General features: G+C 36.7%; 1 protein-coding gene across 2 annotated transcripts in view; it reads left to right on the top strand.

The window, feature by feature from the left end:
• The window catches only part of LOC129721411 (failed axon connections), an 80,028-nt gene extending 62,463 nt beyond the window's left edge, over window positions 1-17,565 (top strand). Inside the window, exons 2-5 of one of the 2 annotated variants that reach the window (XM_055673949.1) lie at window positions 12,227-12,565; window positions 12,807-12,944; window positions 13,023-13,219; window positions 13,311-17,565. In XM_055673949.1, coding sequence (XP_055529924.1) covers window positions 12,227-12,565; window positions 12,807-12,944; window positions 13,023-13,219; window positions 13,311-13,494 — 858 coding nt within the window. In that variant the 3' untranslated portion in view covers window positions 13,495-17,565. Of the gene's footprint in view, window positions 1-12,226; window positions 12,566-12,797; window positions 12,945-13,022; window positions 13,220-13,310 lie in introns of both variants that reach the window. The other variant, XM_055673948.1, reaches the window with a different exon arrangement.
• Window positions 17,566-23,935: the final 6,370 nt, after the last annotated feature.

Here is a 23,935-nt window from a genome sequence, read left to right as displayed (position 1 = left end):
ATTACGGAATTAGATAATTCAATGTAGATAAAAATTTAGAAACTGTGAAAAATATTTCGGAGTTGTTGAATAACGTTAATCTTTATCGCATTAGGTTTAACCCGTACTTTCAAGCCATATGACATAGCCGACAACAGTTATCCGCAGATTACAACTACTTTTCCATTTACTTTTATTTCCTGTCTGTTTGCAGAAAGTTTAGTAGACGACTGCAACAATTGGCTTCCGTCTCTCTTTAATTTGATAGACACTAACCATTCGAGTGGAATTTCAAATTAGCCCATTCTTTGCGCGTCATGCCAACCGGCAGAGTTCCCGTCGCGCCGAACCGACAGACAGCTTTTATTAGCGTCAAGTGTGGTTCCGTATTGCGTCCTATCATCGTCTGGAATACATGCAATAACAGACAGATCACGGAGGTAGAAGAAAACAAACCCAAACGGGCTCTCTCGATCGCTAGTCAGGTCCTGCTTCAACGTAGCGATAAGAAGTGGAGATTCAGGACGAAGGGTGTTACAAACAAGCAAAATTCCAATTGATAACGGTGTCGAAACTCTGCAAACACAACAAAATAAATATAGCTCACCGGAAGCGACCGAAGGCAGGAATTGATAACCGTTTCTTTTTCTTTTGTTTAAATAATGATTTTCCTTACTGCATCTTCTCCGAGATTGAGTCATCGCCAGGAATAAATAATCAAATTATTACAATACAGTACACTTGTAGTGAATGCAAAGCCTCTAACAGCATGTGCATAATAATGCAAAGCGAAGCGGCGTTTATATATGCAAGAATGTACCCCGGGTGGCTAATCAACATTGTTTTCAGGGCGATGAAGTTTTGTCTGTCTATTACGCTGTAGAGAAAAAAACTGAGGGGATCTTATTAGATATACTTTGTTGACACATTATTAAAATACTGGCGAAGAATTGGTTTTAAAATGTTATTGCATTGGTGAATTGTAAAAGAACGTTAGTTTTCTTTGCAAAATTGAATATATATTCTTAAAAAAATTGCTTCTTTCAAATCTATGAAGAGACTTTTGCCAACCGCCAACCCATGCTAAGAATATGACACTGACGATCAAATCTGTTTTTACCAGATACTTAGATTAAAAGTTTTTGATAAAGAGAGACGTAACGAAAGATATTTGATGATAATAAAACAATTTAGTGCAACCAAAGGTGCTTGAATCGACTCAACCTTTGCCGAGAAAATTTGGCGAGTTGATTGATCTTCTATGGCAGTGGTTTCCAATCCGGGGTCCGCGACTGGCAGGGGGACCGCGAGGTTCACCTAGGGGGGCCGCAAAGCTCTTGGAAAATTAGACCGGTAATTGAAATTTCTTTCTAGATACCTCTGTGAAAGCGAATTTTCAACTCTGCTGCGTGTTAGGACCAGAGCTGCGGAAAATCAATATCATACTACTGACATTACGCCAAAATGATGCAACACCTGAATCAGCCAACTACGATGCATGGTTCATTACAAAAGAGTTTGCGATGTTACAATGATTCTCTTAGCGTCAACTCTCACTCTCATTTTTTTCTTGCTATCTTTCTCGATCATTCGGGTATGGCTGTACTGAGATTGAACCAGCAGAAATATCAAGTTCATTTTGACAGCATGATGTTATGAGGATAGCAAACATAAAATCAATGGTTTTTCTTCAATTGATATGTATGATATTGATATATGGTCGGCGTGCGATCAGACCGAACTAAGCGCCGTTTTCTCAGATTGAGTTATTGACACCCAGTGGATATGAGAAGTAATAATCTATCTATTATGAAGTAACGAAATCGTTTGAGCATTTGATAACGATATTATAACGAAAATTCTCTGTAACAGCTTGTACACAGCAATTGCGGCGGTAAATGTTTTTCGATGCTTGGTTCGGTTTGGCTGCACGCCGACTAAAAGCATTGTCAATAAACAACTATTACGTCGTTTTGTAACTGAGCGTATTTTAGTTTGGTACATTTTGATCCTGTATGATCATTCATTTTTATTCTCAGTATGGAATATGCTTCTTCATAACACCAACTGTAATAAAATGAATTCTTTTAATATTTTTCAAATGATCTCATATCTGAAAATTAATATTGCATTTTTGTTTGTTTTGACAACATGAGTTTATTAATTTGATTCTTGAATATTGTGCTTGTTGTAGGTTAAACTAAAGACAATGTTAGTTCGCGGCAAAAAATGAATCGCGGGTGGCAAAACAGAAAACTTTTAAATACAGTGACATGCGTTCGTTTCGACGCACCATGTTTTTCATAGATTTTTCTTTCAAAACTTTTTGAATTTTGAATGTCATCACTTATTTTTATTTGTTATCATGAACTAAAACAAACAGCATCATTTCTTTAGAAAAAGTGCACTTGATAGAATTAAAAAAGCGAAAAATTAAAAATAAGCTGATGCATTCGTTTAGGCGCACCTTAAGTAAACGTAGTATAAGCTTAAATTTTCTGAGTCAATCAATTGGCTAATAGTTTGTAGCTCCTCGCTTATTCCTAATAACTTCGAATACTATTCTGGGTATTGAATTGACAAGGTTATGGAGAGTATTTACAGAGAATTATTGCCAGCATGTACGTGAGCATGATTTAAGTTCGTTTACTGTGTTGAACTGGCATCCATTGGTGTAAACTCTTGCAGCCAATATACCCCAGAGGTTCTCGATCGGGTTGCAATCCGAATTACATGTTGACCAATCAAGTACGGTTATTTTTTTTTTTTTTTCAGAAAACCAGGCCTTGGTTTGTCGGGAAACATGAATAGAAGCGTTGTCTTGCTGAAATACAACAGGTTTTTCCATATGATCTCTTAGTATGGAACCAAAACGTCTTCCAGAAGCTCGCAGTAATTGCTGGAATGCATTTTGGTGGTGATCCAGCAGACAGGAATCTCTTCGTCATAAGAAAATCCTCCCCATGCCATAACCGTTCCTCCACCAAAATTTCGCTCGGATCGAGTGACATTAAAATCCACCAAATCGTGCCAGTATTGACTGTAAGAGTCAGGGCCATCTTTTTTATAATGAGAAATGGCCTATTACAGTCAATACTGGCACAATTTGGTGGATTTTAATGTCACTCGATCCAAGCGAAATTTTGGTGGAGGAACGGTTATGGCATGGGAAGGATTTTCTTATGACGAAAAGATTTCTATCTGCTGGATCTCCACCAAAAGGCATTCTAGCAACTACTGCGAGCTTCAGGAAGACGTGTTGGTTCCATACTAGGAGATCATATGGAAAAACCTGTTGTATTTCAGCAAGACAACGCTTCTATTCATGTTTCCCGACAAACCAAGGCCTGGCTTTCTGAAAAAGACATAACCGTAGTTGATTGGTCAACATGTAATTCGGATTGCAACCCGATCGAGAACCTCTGGGGTATATTGGCTGCAAGAGTTTACACCAATGGATGCCAGTTCAACACAGTAAACGAACTTAAATCATGCTCACGTACATGCTGGCAATAAATCTCTGTAAATACTCTCCATAACCTTGTCAATTCAATACCCAGAATAGTATTCGAAGTTATTAGGAATAAGGGAGGAGCTACAAACTATTAGCCAATTGATTGACTCAGAAAATTTAAGCTTATACTACGTTTACTTAAGGTGCGCCTAAACGAATGCATCAGCTTATTTTTAATTTTTCGCTTTTTTAATTCTATCAAGTGCACTTTTTCTAAAGAAATGATGCTGTTTGTTTTAGTTCATGATAACAAATAAAAATAAGTGATGACATTCAAAATCCAAGTAGTTTTGAAAGAAAAATCTAAGAAAAACATAGTGCGTCTAAACGAACGCATGTCACTGTATGTATGGGTATGTATATTTATATACAGATCCTGTTAAATTTTGGCACGGTTCAACAAGTTTCAAAAACTGTTCAATTTCGGTTCGGAACGGTTTTGCTTTTCTCCTAGTTTTCATTCATATTTTCTTTAAACGAAGAGGATGGCCGGAGTTAATCGACTGGTTTCGGATATATAGCCGGAATATGTTTCTGTAACATGGTAACGATGATCATAGCAGTGCTTAGAAGTGCTTAAAATCCTACCATGCCTCTCATTGAAAAATGTAAAAATACGGACCTGTTCCGGTTGTATTCCGAATACTCGGGGTTGTTGTGCCAGCCTATCAAGCGACAGTTGGAAGTTAGGATCGTCACGGACCGCAAAGCAGATCAAATTTAAAAATCCTGATAGCAACAAACTTCAAGCTGGCGCTGACATAATCACGCTACTGAAACGATTTTTGATATTCCAAAAATCACCTTGATTTGCATTGCAGTGATATTTCCGAGTGAACTCTGTATATTCACGAAGAACCCGAAAATGGCAACAAAAGAGACAAGATATTGAATCACTTGTCGGACCTTACTGTGATGATTGCTGGCCATTCATGAGAGAAAGAAACGAGTGCGATGATATTTTCTCATAGTCATAGTCAGCATGTCGCTTGGATTAATCGCAGCTCTGGTTTCATACCATCCTGCAAGTCTAATTTGTTTCACGTCTTGGTTAGGACCAAGACGTGAAACAAATTAGACTTGCAGGATGATATGAAACTGAAAAATGCAGCCTCTTATTGCAAAACTTGTATCTGAAATTTTTTTAGGGGGTCCGCAAAACTTTCTATGCTTCGCAAGGGGGGCCGCGTTGTTCTTGCTTGGATGTCTGTCTGTGGTTCCATGTTATATACCTTATAACTTTGTACCAAAAAAAGATAGGATTTTCATTTGTTCAACAAAGTTTCATATTTTTGAATCTTCTACAACTTTGCTGAATAAACTATTCTTCTATCTCGTAATACAAAAAAGTTATTTCTTTTATTTTTAGTTTAGTAAACTTTTCATATTTTTTGACAATTTGCATAATCGCAAATCGCGGGTCATTCATACAAACAATTGTTCCGAAGACTTTATTAAGTTAGGATGAAGGTGAAAGGTGAAAGTGGAATTAAGTTCCACTTTTTGCCTTATTGGACCGCTGTGCAGCGGAGATTCAGTGGAATTAAGCGAAGTTCTAAATAAGGATATTACATTAATTGAGCTTAACGGAAAAAATGAATGCGGATCTGGAGCGATTGTTTGACGACATGAAGGCCCTTATAGCTTCTCTTTTGCAAATATTTGCAACAAAAATCGATCACACATTTCTTATGTTAATTTGAATACGTTTTGTTTTTTTTTTCAATTCGTTTTTTATGCAAATTTAAAATAAAATTATAAACAGTTTTTTGTTACCTTTTCTTAATAATTAATAAAAAATTTTTTCAAATTCCATTTTTACTAAGTTTTTTTTCATCCCAGGTTCCCGGGAATTCCCGAAAAGTGAGATTTTATATTCCCGTTTCCCGAGAATGTGTGTCCCTATTCTAGAAGGGAGGGGTCCCATACAAATGCAACACAAAATTCTGTGCATCTCGAGAACTAATCAAGCAAATACAACCTCTTTAAGAAGGGAGGTTTCCATACAAACGAAACACAAATTTCTCACAACTCGAGAACCAATCAAGCTAATACAACCCAATTCGGCATGTTAATGGTTTGTTCGACATCCCTCTCTTTTCTGAAAGATGGGGCTCCCATACAAATGAAACACATATTTCTTCACAACTCAAGAACTAATCAAGTAAACCAAATTTGCATGTGGAGGTTTTAAATGTTGCAAAAATATATTTTGGTGGTGGTTCGACATCCCTTCCTCTTCTCAAGGGAAGGGCTCTTATGCAAATCGGACATTAATTTCTATGGTGGTTCTGGCTTCTCCGTACTCTGGAAGGGGTAGGAGGCCTCCCAGACAGTTCTAACAGATATTTCAACCAGTTTTTCCGGAATACAGCCTAAACTGATCGGAATTATGCACAGAAGCCAAAATTCGACTCCAGATGCTATTTTTTAATTTAAGATGGATACTTCCGGTTACTGGAAAACAGCCGAAAATGACCAAATACCACTCAATATATATTTCCGAAACCATAATGACGCTCAGAGGCCAGAAATTAACTTCACATGCCATTTTGAAGTCCAAGATGACGACTTCCGGTTTCTGGGAAACAGTCTGATGTGACCAAATACCACCCAATATGGATATTTCCGTAATTGTGATGATGCACAGAACTTAAAATCGACCCCTGACCCCATTTTAAATGCTAAGATAGCGTCTTCCGGTTTCTGAAAAACAACCTAAAATGGCCGAATACTGTTTAATATGGATATTTCCAGAATCAAGGAGATGTACAAAAGCCGAAAGACGAGGATGTTGTCATTTCGATTAAATCAATCATTTCAAATGATTTGTCTTTTGACTTTGATTGTATCCAATATTCGATTTGGCATGCATTTGCAGACTATGAACAAATCGCACGGAATCAATCAATTCAGATTATTCAAAATTATTTTAATAAAGAAAAATGGGTGGGGGACTAAGTTTGCCGGGTCAGCTAGTGTACAATAATTTTGTAGCTTCCGCTTTCTATAGATCAACAACGGTGCCGACTTCGTCCTTACGGTCAGTTAGGGAAGGAAAAAAGGAAATCGTTGTTGCCAGAGACCGAGATCTATCTCTGACTTCGATCTTCTACTCTACTAGTACTACTTTACTCTACTGGACTTTTTTTTAGCGAGAATCGTTAGTTACTCTGTCAAGTGTTTAGATTAAGTAAGGAATGCTTCTTAATCGGTGGGAATACAAGGCAAACATTAACATGATTTTTATTCGGACTTACACAATGTCTATGGAGGTTGAGATTTACGTTTTCTTACAACAATGTTCCAATTAGACTCGTTTTATTACAGAAAACTAAAAAGAATCCTTGAACTCAACATCTGAAGGATTTGGGTCAACATGTTTATATTATATAACGGGTGACAACTAAAATTTTGGATTTTTCAAGGCTCTCTTACTTCACAACAAAACACGTTCAGAGAGAAAGCTCTCTGTATCCTCTTTATGCCAGTATTTTTTGTTTTGTTTATGTATACTGAGTTCTGTTCAAAATGTTGTCGAAACTAAGAGCTTTTTGCAAGCGAATTGTACAGTTTTAACTTAACTGCACAAACATTTAAGCAAAAAGTTCACGGTAAACCATTCTAAAAGCAAACATCTTCCGCTTTCGCTGTGTATAATTTCCAGCATACCTCAACAACAGTTCGCTAGAAAGGTAGTGCGAGTGAATTTTTTTTTTTTTTTTTCAGAAAACCAGGCCTTGGTTTGTCGGGAAACATGAATAGAAGCGTTGATCTCCTAGTATGGAACCAAAACTTCTTCCAGAAGCTCGCAGTAATTGCTGGAATGCATTTTGGTGGTGATCCAGCAGACAGGAATCTCTTCGTCATAAGAAAATCCTCCCCATGCCATAACCGTTCCTCCACCAAAATTTCGCTCGGATCGAGTGACATTAAAATCCACCAAATCGTGCCAGTATTGACTGTAAGAGTCAGGGCCATCTTTTTTATAATGAGAAATGGCCTATTACAGTCAATACTGGCACAATTTGGTGGATTTTAATGTCACTCGATCCAAGCGAAATTTTGGTGGAGGAACGGTTATGGCATGGGAAGGATACTAAGAGCTTTTTGCAAGCGAATTGTACAGTTTTAACTTAACTGCACAAACATTTAAGCAAAAAGTTCACGGTAAACCATTCTAAAATCAAACATCTTCCGCTTTCGCTGTGTATAATTTCCAGCATACCTCAACAACAGTTCGCTAGAAAGGTAGTGGAAGACCAGCAATAGTAGTGGTCAAAGAAGGATTGCATTCTTCTTATCTAAATCATGGTTCAAGTCCTGTGATTTGGTTATCAATCAAGATGAGTACCAGAACGAATGTTTGAAGAAAATTTGATTTCATTCCTTCACAGCACCATGCCGATGGAAGGTATGTGTTTTGGTCAGATAAAACATCATTACGACAAACAACACAAACAATCCTGAACAAACCCCATTTGTATCCAATATATGCAACGTAACGAATCAGCCTCAGTGTCGTCCTGTCGAAGATTTTTTGGGATTTAAGGCTCCTTGGGGTACAAATATCACTGGAGAGCAACGAACTGTAAACAGTTAAGTGATAGAATCAAGAGATGCGTCCGAAAAGTCGATTTGAAAGCCGTAAGACGCTTTTGTTTCGCCATCATGAAAAAGCTTCGTGGGAAAGCCAATTACGGATCTTTCGTAAATGTTCATCAATGTTTTTTTTTGCGTTGGTAATGAATGTATCTTCATGAGAATAAATCAGTTTTTCTTCAAGTACATTTACCTTTTTTTTCGACAGTAGCAGAAACAAATTCCAAAATTTTAGTTGTCACCTGTTGATAACTATCTCTGCGACACATGTTTGCTACTCTACTTGATAACAATAATTAAAACCCATCCCAAACCAGTCGACAACCGAAAACCGATTCTGCTAAGTTTTTGAACAAGATTTATTCGATCTACACCCTACGGGGGCAACACGCAACAATCTTTTACTTTAGGGGCTTGGTGGCATTAAGTTCGGAAAATTGCGAAGGCAGCGTCACCATAATGTCTCTATTTAATAGCAAAAAAAAAAAACAAATAACAGCTAACGAATCTGCGCAATATACTTGTTCATAACAACGGCCCCAGGCGAGCGTCCCGAAAAATCTATTACATTAAGAGTAGGGTGTGAATGAACTCAAGTAGGCGACATTTCGGTCCAATTAAGAAACATCGAAGAAACGAAATGTACCCTGTCCCCCATGAAAATATCACAAACATTTCACTGCCAGGAAGAGGGTGACACGAAGGTGGCAGGAGAACATGCGATAAAGACAAAAAAAAAGTGCATGTCATTAATCCTGGCTAGTTTTGACGGCTTTCTGCTGCAATCGATTGTTGAATAATCAAAGCAATGTAAAAATGTGCGAGTAAGGATGCATAACGGGATGTTCTTACTCTGTAAAGCAGTGAACATGACATATAACACGTTCCATCACGTTCTAGAGTGTTTATGAGATATGAATTTTATCGCTAGAGAAAAAGAATGATAGCAGTCAATTGGCACCCAATCCGGCATGAAAGAAGGGGTGGTGCACTGCTCATGAAAAACTACACTTGTCTCGACGGAAATAACTTCCCATGCCTTTTTCGCAGGCTACGCAGGGATGGAAAAAAAAGAGTGGTAAATCAGTAACAATGGATAATGACATTAGAGGCGGTTTGTGCCTGCTCGTCTCGATGCGACGCAGACAGGAAAAAAGGGGCTGATGGCGTTTTCCAGTTCCGAACAATTGGACGCTTTCTCTATACTTTACCATTTATGCAAACTGGCCAAAGGCACCGCTTTTCCGACTGTTTGTAAATGAAGACAAATGGGCCGCACTCACCTTGAGGTTGTTTACAGTGCTCGTGAGGGGTGCAAAGGACCCTGCTCCACAAAACTTCTCTGCCTTGCCCTGTGTTGCTTCAATGGTAGAAAGCTTCCGTTCGAGGCAACATTGACTAAAGGAAAGAAATTTCATGACCCACACATCGTCACGATGAGGCAAATAAGTCTAAAGAAAAAAAAGCGCGGGCTAAATTTGCACCGGAAAAGCACTGTACTGTTGCTAAGGCAACTCATACAAACGGAACTAGGACGAAATCAATACCGAGCACTGTGTGGGTTATGCCAACAACCTATACATGCGCAGAAGTGATCAGTGTCCCGGTCGCCTGTTTGTCGAGCAGCAAAATTTAAACGATTGTGTTCCAATTGCTCACGTCCGTTAAATCGCGGAAAAGCAGTTCACTATCTCCTAGCAATTAACAAACTATTGGTAACATAATGATGAAATTATTTAGAATAATGGTTTTCATAGCCGGTATTAACATAGATGCGTGGGTGTTCATGGGCGGGACACTAGATGTTATAGTTGGTACCCAAAAAGTGCCGAAGCTTTGATATACTCAGTATTAGTGCTGCCCTTTAACAAATATAGCTAGTGTGCGTGGTTGAATATACATTTGTTGTAAGTTACCAGTACTTGTTGTACTTTTCTTCTTAATAAATAGTCAGGGATGCAGTGCAGGAGTTTTTTTTTTTATTGAGTGTTTGAGTATACGTACAACTTCTTAACAATGTTTCAATACTAAGTTTATTTAATAAAAAATTATGCCCGTGACTAATTGTTGGTATATCACACAATAAATTTATATCTAAGTAAATTGAAGAAAAAACACTGAAAAAATGTCACTCATATTCTTAGTTGTAATCAATTGAAAAATTTTTAAACAAAATGTATGCCTATTTTTTATTTTTATTTGCCTCCGTTTATTTTTAAACGTACCACACTTTCAAAATTAGTTACTCATTTTTATCAAACGAAATCCTCACCAAATCCGAAAACACACTAACTTTCACCTGATTTTGAAAACTAAGACTAAGATCACATTATCTACCGAAAGCCCACTATCGTTTATGCTCATGTTTTCAATATTCAAATTTTTAAACATTTTCGAAGAAAAGTTAGTGATTTAATGAAAAACCTAAAGGTTAAGTTACGTCATGCATTATTCTACTTTGCAAAAATTTCTGCAAGTTACCAGGTTCACATTTCGCCATACATTTTCTACACGATGTCTAACTTCTCCCTAACACAAGCAAGAATAAATTTGACACACAAAAATTAGCACAACATGCAGTCGAAAAATCTGGTTAGTATCTCGATATAATATACAAATTTCCATTCATGCCGGTTAGTATTTCAACCCTGTCCGGAAGCAAAGCTTGTAAAACGCCTCTATGTATGCATCCACATCAGCCAGAAACTCTCGAGCACACTGACATAAACATAGTCAACTATATTTTATACTAAACAAAACTCTCTCAATCAGCCTCTTCTGCCGCAAAGTGTAGGCGTTAATCTCAAAGTAACATACCTACTCTCATAATGAAACGTAGCTCGGAAACCACAGTCGCCTGGCAGTAGCGGAAAGCGGGCGTTAGTGGTAGCGAGAAATGTAGGAACGTTGAGGTAGACCCGGCATGAGTCGCTTTCATCATGGCACCACTACCAATATCATCACCGTTCGGATGTGGTTTGGTGGGTGGTGGCAGGATGGTTTTAAAAATCCCCGGGCCGGCATTTCTTCTTCTGCACAACAGCGTCCGACTTCCGTTGGACTGCGCTGCATAGCAGTGAAATCCCTACCGAACCTGAAAGTTTGCTAATGGAAAAGCAACCACACCCCACTGTTTCGGGGATCCCAGTTTGGTTAAGGGACGCAGACTCACAGCATGATCATCATCATCATCATCATTTGCAGCGGCAGTCGCTTCTTAGCGGCTCTACCCTTACAAAAGCATCTTTCTTCCTCGCAACTCCAGTTGCCTTCTGCAACGAAAACGACCCAAAATATAGGGCATCCGAGCACAAACATGTCTGCCTTTATCGATCGATTTTTTGTACCTCGCAACCACAACCCTTGTTAGTGTCTGCTCGTTTTGATTTGGTTCAGAGCCGCGACGCGGCCGTAGCTTCTGGCCCTTTCACTAGAAGAGGCAATGCGGCTGCCCACAAGACACGCATGATTTTCATCTTTTGAATAGCATCCTTTTTCGCACGTGGGAAAATATGTAGCTGCTCTGAAAGGTGTGTCATATGTGGGATGTTTCTCTTCTCTCGCGGAAATTAAACCATGCACCAGATTTTCCCTTTTTTCTCTTCACTCCTAATTGATTATATTCACTGACAGCTCTAAAGTGTTTGAGGAATATAAGGTGGACAGAACTTTCAATCTAAATGTTTTTATAAAATGCCGTTTATGAAATATGTACTCAAGCTTGAAAAGAATATAACATAGAAAACCATGCACTTCTAGGTCAATAATCATGTTTACATTAGTTCATATCCTTCATACGACTTTAAAAAAAAAAAATTTCCAAACAAGACTTAGGCTGTGCTAGAACTAAGTTTTTAGAAGAGGTAAATTTTAATTTACTTATCTTTGTGTAACCTATGCCTGACTTTCTTCATCCTACTCGAAACTTTACAATGTGAAATTTGACAGCCTTTTTATTTACGCAACCTAATTTTAATCAGTTTCATCTTGAAAAAAGGCCGTTTTTGATTAAAAATAGTTTTCCCTGATTTGTGAGGACCTGGGCCTTTCACCAGCCCGGCTCCCATTATAGAGTAAGCCAACCGACCCATCCATTTCTAATATATTTTTCATTTTTTCTCTTTCCAACAGAACATTGACCATAAACTAAAACTGCGCTCTAAGAAGGGACAACTGCCGTTCGTCGAGGTAAACGGAGAGGAAATCGCGGACTCGGCCATCATCATTAAGGAGCTAGCACAACGCTACGAAAAAGATCTAGATGCAGCCCTGACTCAGGAACAGCGCAACATTGCCCATGCCATGATTTCCATGCTGGAAAACCATCTTATCTGGGTGCAACTATTCTGGCGCAGCAAGAATCCCGAACAGATGATCAAGGGCTACAAGGTCAACTTGCAGCACGCTCTCGGTAGCCGCTTGCCAAATGCAGTGCTCAACTTCATCTTCAAGTTCCAATTTGGACGCAAGGTAGCCTTGATGTTACTAATGAAGAGGCAGCATTCCTCCGTACTTCCCTCTCCTACATATGACAATCCGATCTTCCAAACTGTCATATCTTCTCACCAAGCATACATTGTGATGCATGCAATAACAATACACCCGACACCTTCTTCCAAAACCGCCTGTCTCATTTGCATGATTATTTTTCTGTAGTGTGCACCCGTTTTTAATACACCATCATTCATTCTAACAACACAAGTATTTACAGGGCTCCAAAAAAGTGAAAGCTCAGGGCCTCGGGGTACACAAGCCTGAGGAAATCGAGGAATTCGGAAAGCAGGATCTGAAGGTGCTGTCCGAGCTGTTGGCCGACAAACCTTTCTTCTTCGGTGACGAGCCAACAACTGTAAGTTAACAGAAAGCTATCTCCACAGAGTGTCGATTTTAAACGAATTCTTATTCTTCTTTGTTTTTCAAACAACAGTTGGATTGTGTAGCGTTCTCCGTCCTTGCACAGATTCACTATATTTCTGACGAAGTGAAGTACGCTCTGAAGGAATTTATGCAGGAGAACTGCCCGAATCTAGTCGGGCACGTTTCACGGATTAAGGAACGCTGCTTCGCAGACTGGGATGACATCTGCACTAAACTGGACCTGAACGCCCATCTACCGAAACCAGAGTAAGTAATCGTGCTTGTAGTTATAAGTAAAATAAGTTTGAAGGTCTGTTAAGCACTAACACTCATTTAATGTGTGTACTTTATCTGTTAGGCCGGAAACCAAGGAAAACAAGGAAGGAGCGGACACTGAAAAAACCGCCGAACAGGACAAGAACGAGTCCGAGAAGGAACTGGAGAAGGACAATTCCAACGAGAAGACAGAGAAGAAGGAGGAAAAGCCTGAGAAGGCTGCTGTGGAGGAGAACAAAGAGAAAGAGGAAGCTGCTGCAAAATAAGCAGATACTGACGGACGCGATTGATTTTTTTCTTTTCAGTTTTATTGGCTATTATTTCTCTAACTTCGTCTGCCAATTTAATTTTACAATAGTTGACCACATTCTTGGTGTTTATCTTGTTCATTAATGCCGTTTGCGATTCGTAACAATTTGTTGGACGTGAGCGAGAAAACTTGCTAGTAGAAGCGAACGCGCGAGAAAAAGAGAGCTAGAGCAAAAAGCTAGGGAGTGAAGTGAGTTAGGTAGGAAGCTTTTCCATACGAAATTAGTAGCTTTTATTCTACTATTTGCTGAAAAAAGAACATAATATTTCTTGACGAACATACTTGCTTTTGTATACTTTAACTTATGTGTTATAAAAAGCTACGAATGGCAGAGTTGGGATTACGCAACATCATCAGCGCAAAAATAGAATGAAACGTACATCTGTACAGTAAAATATGATTTGCTGTTTTCAATGCTAAACATGTAGAAACACCGTGAGATGAAAAGCGAAAAATTAGATGAAGAGCGCTTGTAGTTTTTTTTAAATAATTAGATGAATTATTTACTAGCAGCAAAACTATAGCGGATTGGAAGGAGAAAATTGCAAACGCAGATTAAAGGATAGATCCGAAGTTCAATGGTTAGGTTATTTCTACGATTATTTTTTCAGATTTATATTTAGTTACTAGCGTTTAGAGTAAGGATTGCGACAATTACTACAGTAATACTCAAAAAGAAAGGAAAACCGAATACAGCCAAGTTTGTTCTACGCTACCGGCCGTGCCGACGTGCGGCGATTGTTAATGACAATCAAGGCGATCGTAAAAAAGAACATTCTCTTGTATGTTTGTCATGCTCCGAAGTAAGGTAATGCCGTCTTTTGTAGTAATACAATCTAAAACTAGTAATAATGTTTATTATTACTCCTATATATTTTATATATATCATATTTTCGTATATATTTATAGTATTTTATATAAATTTTTATGTATAGTACAGCTTTTCTTTCTCTTTACATTAGTTTAAGCGTAATTTCAAATCAGATAGAAGAATTGATTGTCGTATTCCAAATTAATGTTTTGTACAAAATTTGCAGAATAGATAATTATTCTTTCTTCACGGAGCGTTTTTATTCTTCAGATTGAAGCTAAAGAGTAAAAACCGGTCCGAAGATAACTTCCTCTGAGGAAATGTTTTGTTTTTTGGATCTAATCGTGTACGATTTAGAATTTTCTTAGAAACGAAGTCAAGGAAAAACGAAACCGGTTGCAATGATTATACACAGCAAAAAGAAAAACGATTAATATCTCAACACATTCTAATCAACATCGTTTTATTTTAAAGCGTTAGTTTAGGGTTTATTCGGTTCTCATTCCTCTTCTATGTCGTCAAACGTTCTTCATCATTTTTCGTCAGACTCCTGTTCTAGCTAAACAATTTGAGAAACGTACAATAGTGTAGATGAAGTTGCTTCTGATACTATTCTCTTTTACACGAAACAAGTTAATATTTTTCTTAGACGTAGACGAAGAATAAGCCTCCGAGTTTAGTTTACATAAAACAAAATAGGAAAATCCAACTCCATTTTCGCATACAAATGCCAGATATACAGCAACAAAAAAACTTCGTTTAATTAGGTTAAACGCTCTCCGATGAATAAAAAATAAAACAGTGATAATAAAAACCGGAACTAGAGTAGAATTTTATACTGCAACCATGCCAGTCGCGACCGAAGAACTTCCCCGATGGTCTCATTCGTTTGGTTGAAACAAAAGACAAAGGATATTGAACTGTTCCAAGTCACTGCCTACCTACTAACGAAAGCACAGTTAAAACTTAATTTCACACTATTTTGGTTCTCTTTGGCAATCGTTGTATTGAATTTGTTAGTTGAACGCTTCTCTACAGCTGTGTATAGTTTATCTCCGTTTGTTTTTTGTTTTCTTTACTCCTTTATGTATTTTCAGTTTTTGTTACAAACATAATATGTGGTAAGTCTGTTTTTATTCTGTGCTTGATGCCATTTTACGCTATGATTTTATGTATTTCAGTTCTCGATGCTTACTAGCGAAAGGATGTAACAAAATGGAAAAGTATTCGTATAATAAAAAAAAAACAATTGTAAGTGCTTTCAAGTGATTTATTCGTTGTAAAAAGATAAATACTGAGTGATTGATCCGATTTAAATGAAAATTTCAATATAGTAAGGGCTTTCGCTGCACCGTACCGAGAGGAATGCTTAAAACTGCTGAAGGGGTAAAGTACACATTCATGTTTATTACATCATTTACAACTTGTGCATTGGGTTGTCAACACAATATTCAGGAAAAAATTATTCAGAAAAAATAAGAATAGAAAATGGCTTTGTATGTTTTATTGAGTAAAAAATAGGTTTCAATTGCTCACAATAAGAATTAAACTGCTATTCAAATACTTGGGGTAACTAAGACCTTTATAGTATATGTAAAAATGCGTTTGTACTTTACATCCCAGCACAGTGAATAGAGGCAAAGCTCCCTGTTAATAAAAGGATATGAGTACTAGATTGTTCGCGCTTATTGGAAGTTTCGATTGTTTGTTTCATGTAAGAAATGCCAAGATTTCCATGACTTTCGCCAAAATATCGCAGAACAACAAATTTTCATTTTATATGTTCTCGCGTAAATTGAAGACAATTTCGAATATTATATTTAAATGTAGCAAAAAACAGTACATTTTAAAATAAATTCAGAAAAATAGAATTAAACGAACGGCAACAGCTGCTATTAGGGAATTAAACGAAATCATCCTACCGAATTCCATTCAAACGTGCTGACTTTGAACAAACCAAACAACTACACAGACTCATACACAGGCACACGCACCCTAACACGTGTTACCACGTGTCATGATAAAAAAAAGTTACAAAAATAAAACCAATGTCATTCGCTCAACATTTTTATGGAAACTTTTAAAAGGTCACTATAAGTGACTGTTTTCAGGTTTTGTATTAACTCTATACAGTGTGTGTCAACTGAACAAATAAACCAAACATCGTTTTATCATCCCAAACATAAAGACATTGACGTAGCAAAGATAGCATAAAATTTTCATCTGCATGTTGAAATAATCAACCCATTTTCCACAAACCGTTGAAAAAACAACAAAAAACTATAATCAAAACAACATTATTAAACTGATACACTCTCACATACGAACACACATTCATTAACAATAATAAGAAGGTGGTGAAACAACACATTGCAGATTAACGGACATACATTAAATTTAACTAAAATGGTAAATAATTTACTAATAAGTAGGTAACAAAATAATCATTAAAGTAAGTTTGGGCAAAACCAAACAAGTACAGCATTTTCGAATAGTGAGGGCGTGATAAACCGCTTGACAATGAGCTCTAGTCTGGGATTTCCGAAGCAATTTGGGATAGAATGTGCAGAACTATTCGATTACGCTCCTTGTTTCAAATGCAGTAAAACAACTCATTAAGAAAATCCTTTATTTCAAGTAGTTAAGTCAAGAGAAACATTCATCGTCATGCGCATATTGGATCTTCATTAGAAGTTTTGCAAATAATAATTCAAATGTCGCTGCTATTTTTGATTCGCATACAATCGACAATTCCTAGAACGTCGATTGATCCATTTAGAGTATTTACAATGAGGTGAAATGCAACCCACGACTCCTCACTGGTTGGGTCCACAATCTGTCAACCGAAAGATGCCATTCGTCAATCACGAAAAAATAGAAAAAGTTCAAGGCACTGCTACGACAGACTCGAGCAAAGTACTAAACATCCGTGATTCCATCGGTTGTTCGGTGTTGAACGATAGGATATGTTCCATTGAAAATAAAAGCCCGCTTGTAAACATATTCGTTCCGATCCTATGCACTTTTTCGGTTTTCATAATTAGGGACAAAACCCAGTAACGGTAGAGATTAAGTGTGAGCTTGGAATATTGAAGTATTGAACAACAGACAGTAAGAAACAAACAAAAAGTAATGAAATATAATGTAATGAACAAACCACAAAATGTATGTAATCTGTATTACATTGAATATTGTCAATAAAAGTATATAATTAAAGGTGTTATTCTTGTGTCGATGATGACAGGTACTATTATATTCCTTTTTTTAATATTTTCCAATTATCGTAATGAGTAAACGGCCGTAGGTACACATAATAAATGATATGCTCGTATAAACCGGAGTTATGTAAGGAAAAATAAAAACAGCGTTCGTAGTAAGAAAGTAACCTTTCGTTACGGTTCTCTTTTAGTTGATTAATTATCCAAATGGAGAAGGAAGCTTCAGTTAATTTTGGAAAATAACGGCTACAGCAACGAATGTTATGTCTTCAGCAGTGGTTTGCCGAAGACGTTCGATAGCATATAGGTATTACAGTGCAGTATATGTCAATTTTAAATTAAACGAATATTGCAAAATATTGCTAGAGCAATTGAGATCTACGGATACGGAATGCAAGAGCTAAGTCGAAATGATGCTAAATCGCAATGTATAAATGCAGGCTAATCTGATGTTTCGCGCGCTACGTATGCGATTACCCTGCCACCTGGTGGTAAATCTATCATGCATCGTCAATCGCCAAGTAACCCTGTTATGTACAGAAAATATTTGACAGCGTTATCAGTTGGCTTTGGCTTTTCGCAATCCTTACACTGCAATGCCCATGCAGGAAAATGTTTGGTCATAAATTACACAGTTCCACGGAGGAGTACCTGAACAAACAGCTGGCCAAAATAAGAAAAAGGTTTTTGAAGCTTTTTGGTGCCGCTATAGTTTTTTTGCAGCTTGAATAAATGCTACACAAAATGCCATCACTCGATTAACGCTGCAAATATTGAAAATTTACAAACCATATTCCAAACCTTTCTGGGAGCTTTCGAAGGTTCTTAAAAAACCTTCAAAGTCTATTCCAGTCCTCAAAGATGGTGACCAAATATTTCTTACGAATGAACAAAAAGCTCAAAAACTTGCATAGCAGTTCGAGAGTGTTCATAATTTCAATTTGAACGTAATGAGTCCTATTGAAAATGAAGTATTACAAAAGTATGATCAGATCAGATCGATCACCATTCATGAATTTCTTCCTGAAGAGGTACTGGAAACAAACTTGAATGAAATACGGATTATTATCAAGAACTTTAAAAGCATGAAAGCACCAGGAGATGATGGGATTTTTTATATCCTCCTCAAAAGACTTCCCGAAAGCTCTTCAAATTTATTGGTGAGAATTTTTAACAGATGCTTTGAATTAGCATATTTTCCCTCACTCAGAATGGAAAAATGCCAAAGTCACTCCAATTTTAAAGCCTGAAAAAAATACAGCTGAAGCATCAAGTTATCGTCCAATTAGTTTACTCTCTTCTATAAGCAAACTTTTTGAAAGAATGATTCTTTTTAGAATGATGACACATATCAATGAAAATTCAATTTTTGCAAATGAGCAGTTTGGATTTCGCCATGGACATTCGACTACTCATCAGTTACTTAGAGTAACCAATATGATCAGTACTATTAAATCTGAAGGTTATTCCACTGGAGCTGCTCTTTTAGACATAGAAAAAGCATTCGACAGTATTTGGCATAAAGGTTTGAAATGTCAAATTTCCGTTTTCCTCTTTACATCACAAAAATGATACAAAGTTACTTGACAGACCGCACTCTTCAGGTTAACTATTTTAATAGTAAATCTGATAGATTACCTGTTGCAGCTGGTGTACCTCAAGGAAGCACCTTGGGCCCAGTCTTATATAATATTTTTACTTCTAATCTTCCTAATTTACCACCAGGATATGAGAAATCTCTTTTTCGTGACGATACAAGCATTTCCGTAAAAGGAAAAAGCCTTCGTGTCATATGCAGTAGGCTACAAAAAAGTCTCGATATATTTTCTTCATATTTGCAGAAATGGAAGATTTCTCCTAATGCATCAAAAACACAATTAATTATTTTTCCCCATAAACCAAGAGTTTCTTTTCTCAAACCCACCAATAATCATGTTGTTAAGATGAACGGTGCAATCTTAAATTGGTCTGATCAAGTTAAATATTTAAGGTCAATTTCTCGCTAAACATGTGAAAAGGGCCCATGTGCCATAAGTAAACAAGCCACAATTTCACGTTTTTCGAAGAATACAAGCTTAATCTACCCGTACAAATAAGATTGTTTGATTAAGAGTGAATTCTTTTATCAATAAATCATATTATTAAGGGCAGATTTCGCTTGTATTAATCAAAAAATGAGAAAATTTGGCTTGTTTACATATGGCACATGGGCCCTTTTCACATGTTTGGCGAGATTTATGATAAAAATCTTACAATCAGATTTTATTTGTCTCTAAAACAGCAGAAATAGCAGCATGATTTTTGTCTGCATGACCAATGAAAAGCGATTACAGTGTTCAGTCAGAATGGACCAAGTGTTTATTTGCAAGGAGACTGCCTTCGGTCAACTATTGATAAAAGCGAACGAACGGAAGAATTTTCAAGAGTTTTTCCGGATTTCTTTGTATCAGAGAACTCTTTCACTCACTCCCCATCGGAATCTGTAAAGTTCCACGAACTGCCCTGGTTTTGAATGTGTTTTTGGACCGTTTATTGCTGTCACTAACATGACTTGATATCATGCCTTATAGTGTGCAGACAAAGTGAACCATGTGTTAAGCAGAAAAAAGTTGAAATTATCGGAATTTATAGCATCGGTTTGAAATCAACATAAATGAATTTCAACACTATCAGGCAACTTATCGGAATGCTTCTTTGCCCGTTAGTCAAAAAAGTATACTTTACCAGTAAATGAGGAAAATGTACATGGTCCACTCTGATTGAACACGTAAATGAGAAACGTTAGTCATTTGTGTGGGTGACACAACATTCCACAAATTCAGAAAGAAGTTCAAGTTACAGTAGTAATACTGACTTAAAACTTGATGATTTTACCAATGAATTATATCCTCAGGAGGTTGAAATTAGTGGTAAGTGTATGTTTGTTAATGTTTTATGCAAGCTAATTAGATTTATGCCCGTTATGAAATTACGAAGCTAAAGGCAACACAAGCGATTGTTTGGAGAAGACCTTTCATATAGATACAAGAAGAAGCTGACTCGATTGACATTTGAGTGTGTAAAGCATGTTGTCAATATCTATTCAATATTGTTTTCTAATCAATAATGGAGGACCTGTGCCAACTTTTCATGAAGCTGTCCTTGAAGCACTACATCCAAACGTGACAGAAATTCCAGAACCAAAACACGAGGAAACCATCCAGTCCATTATCAATTCTACGGCAATTTTGGCCAAAGTTGCAGAGAAAGTGGATGATTACGAATAACTTAATTGAGTGAATTAACCATATTTTTGTTCCATTGAAACATTCCACTCCTACCATTGATTTGTTGAAACAGACACAGTTTCAAGTTTATTCAAACTATTTTAAATAATTGTTGATGTCGCAGAAGCTAACCATGTAGATTAAAAACTTTTTGACTGTTCGACGCTCAATGGACTAAAATTATTTGTTCAATTGTTCAGTCATAATGGACCAAGTAATTAATGATTCTTCTTTGATTCAATAAGAGTGGATCAAGTGCATTTAATCAGTTACAAACCTGTCCTTTTTGAGCTCACGGCACTCCTTTTTTCAATTGTCACATTTCATGATACAGTTAGAGAGTTACTCCAACTTATAACATCAAAACTGCGCAAAAATATTGAAAACTTCAAAATTCCCAGAGCAACAAACTTCAAACTCGTTTTTCTCGAAATGATCAAAATGTCACTTGGTTTGGTCTGACTTAACACCGACCAATTTACAAACAAATATTTAGACCAGCAATGTTACACGCAGTCCCCATCTGGACAAGTTGTTGTACAAGCAGAAAGAAGATGCTTCAAAGGATTCAGAACAAACTTCTGAAAATGATATCGAAGCTGGTTTAGCATGAATGAACTACACAGGCTTACTAATGTGGAAACATTAGAAAATATGTCAAACAATATAATCAATAAGGTCCGACAAAAATCGTTGCAATCCTCAATAACAACGATTAGCTCACTTTATAGTCAGTAAGATAAGTGTAAGATTAGATTAAGGTTTAATTTTAAATTCCTTTTTTTTTTCATGACAAGTAGGTTCACAATTTTCCTACAATTATATTCACTTAACTTTGGAAGCGATTACAATCTTTTAATGAAATAAAACTTAAAATATATGTAATAGTGTTGATATGTCACCCTTTGTGGCAGAACACACAATAAAAATTCTGAATAAATATTAGTAAATAATCAATGCATCACAAAAAAATTGACAAATTTACAAGCATTTTTTTTTTGGAAATCGGACCATGTATAGTAACAACTATTTTTTGGTTCAAGGAGTAAATGTAGTAACGACATACACACTTAGATTTTATGACCGAGTACGGTAAAATAAATTACCGAGATTTCAACAGCTGAGATCTCGGTAATACATCAAAACACCGTTGGCCAAGATAGTGTACAAAATATTTGACATTTAAAATTCTACAGAACTCCGCTTGAAATGACAGTAACCAGCAAATCCGGAGTGATTTGCAATAAGGGCGCAACTGGCAAAAGATAAACATTGGGGAATATCAGTTTGAAAATTTGCAAGTATATTTTCAAATCATAATTTCAAAGGAAGTGACACGGTTCTCCTCGATAAATCCGGAACAACGGAAAATTTCGAAATGTCCCCTACTGTCCCGAAAACTATGATAAATTTTTGATCTTTTGAAAAAGGTTCGATCAGAATCGGCTCAGATCTTGCGGAATGGCAGGTAAAAGAATTTTTATTTTATCGGCTCCGGAGGGGTCGATTACGCAATTGTTAACAGCCCAATTATTGAGTGGTCTAGAATGAAACGTTGCCCCTCGTATAAATTATTGGGGGAGCATAAAGTGCTTTGCCCCCCTAAAGTTGGCGCCTATGAGTAATGAAGATAGAAAATTAAATTAACCTAAAATAAACCTAAGAAAATTAAATTAACCTAAAATAAAGAAACTACGAAATATATAGTTCAGCAGATGGGACTCAAACCCACAACTTCCAATAGTAACAACTTGAGCCAGTGGTGTCCCTGTGGCGCTGTGGTCAGCGATGTCGATCGGCTAGCCCTCCCGATCAGGTCGAGGATCTTTGCGAGCTGGAAATTTGCTCGACTCAGCACTGGTACACGGTGTATCGTATCTCATGAACCGGTTGATAGAAATTCCAAAGTTAAAAATGATAACTACTCTTAAGAAATTTTTGAAAGTAGTGGTTTTTATGTATTTTCGATCGTTTTTAATACCTAAACCTAAAAACCTAAATTAATCCTACTAGCGGTCAGACCCAGCCTTCCTCATGCAACCTTATTATTTGTTTAAATAGATTAACACGAACACTTCAATTTTCAGAAAAAAAATTACACCTTGATAATATTTGCTGTATTTATTTATCACTCTAAATAACAAATTTTTGGTAGCCAACAGTGAAACTATACCGAACATTTAAAATATAACATTTAAACACATATTTTAACCGACGAAATCGCTTCTAAGTTATAATTCTAGTTTTTTTGGTACTGGCAATATGATTCCCTAAACATAAAAATATCATACTTATTACAATAGGTTAATAATGAATAAAATTGTTAAAACACACATCACTAAATAAAATGGTTAAAACACACATAATATTTACAGTTAAGCTAAGGCTACACAATAGAAACAAAACACGACTGCTACCCTGAAACTCGCTGGCTACCAACATCAGTTGGAGAAAGAAAAATAATTTTATTAAAAAATCAAACAAGAAACGACGAATGTAGTACGGCGGAAGAGGTGACTGGCAAAAAACTACTACAGCTCGGCCACTTCAATTTTAACCGTGCACCGAGCAACACAAGGTAAAGACACCTGCACCCTTTACCAATCCGCAGCAATTCGGAATCATCGGAGTGATCGCCAGAGAACCCGAAAAAAAAATAACATTAACAAAACATTGAAAAAAACCTTAAAAATTGCTGTAATTGTACATAGCTATACCATAATTTAACTATGTTTTTCATTGTAGATACATCAATTTTACATTAAATATCATTGTCCAGAACGATAAAAAACATCGTTTTTGCCATTTTTACCATGAAAAAGGGGGGTCGTTATGAATCTTAACAGCATTTTTTCAGGCAGTTTTCCCATACATTTAGAAGTCACTGACAATGTTTTTCATGGTGAAATTATTGTCGGTGGTAGATTCAACAACAAAAAACGTTGTTAAAACATGGTAATGACAACAATCGTTTACAAGCTTATACAGTAAAAATACCGTGTTTTTTATGAACCATAAAAAACAAGGTATTTTTACTGTAAGCTTGTAAACGATTGTGATTGTGAAGAAGAGTGAAGTCAACATCATATGAAATGCTGTCAC

This window comes from Wyeomyia smithii, chromosome 2 (assembly GCF_029784165.1).
Source record: "Wyeomyia smithii strain HCP4-BCI-WySm-NY-G18 chromosome 2, ASM2978416v1, whole genome shotgun sequence".
NCBI classification, from domain to species: domain Eukaryota; kingdom Metazoa; phylum Arthropoda; class Insecta; order Diptera; family Culicidae; genus Wyeomyia; species Wyeomyia smithii.
The sequence above is the reverse complement of the archived record's forward strand: the minus strand, read 5'-3'. Positions and strand labels throughout refer to the sequence as shown.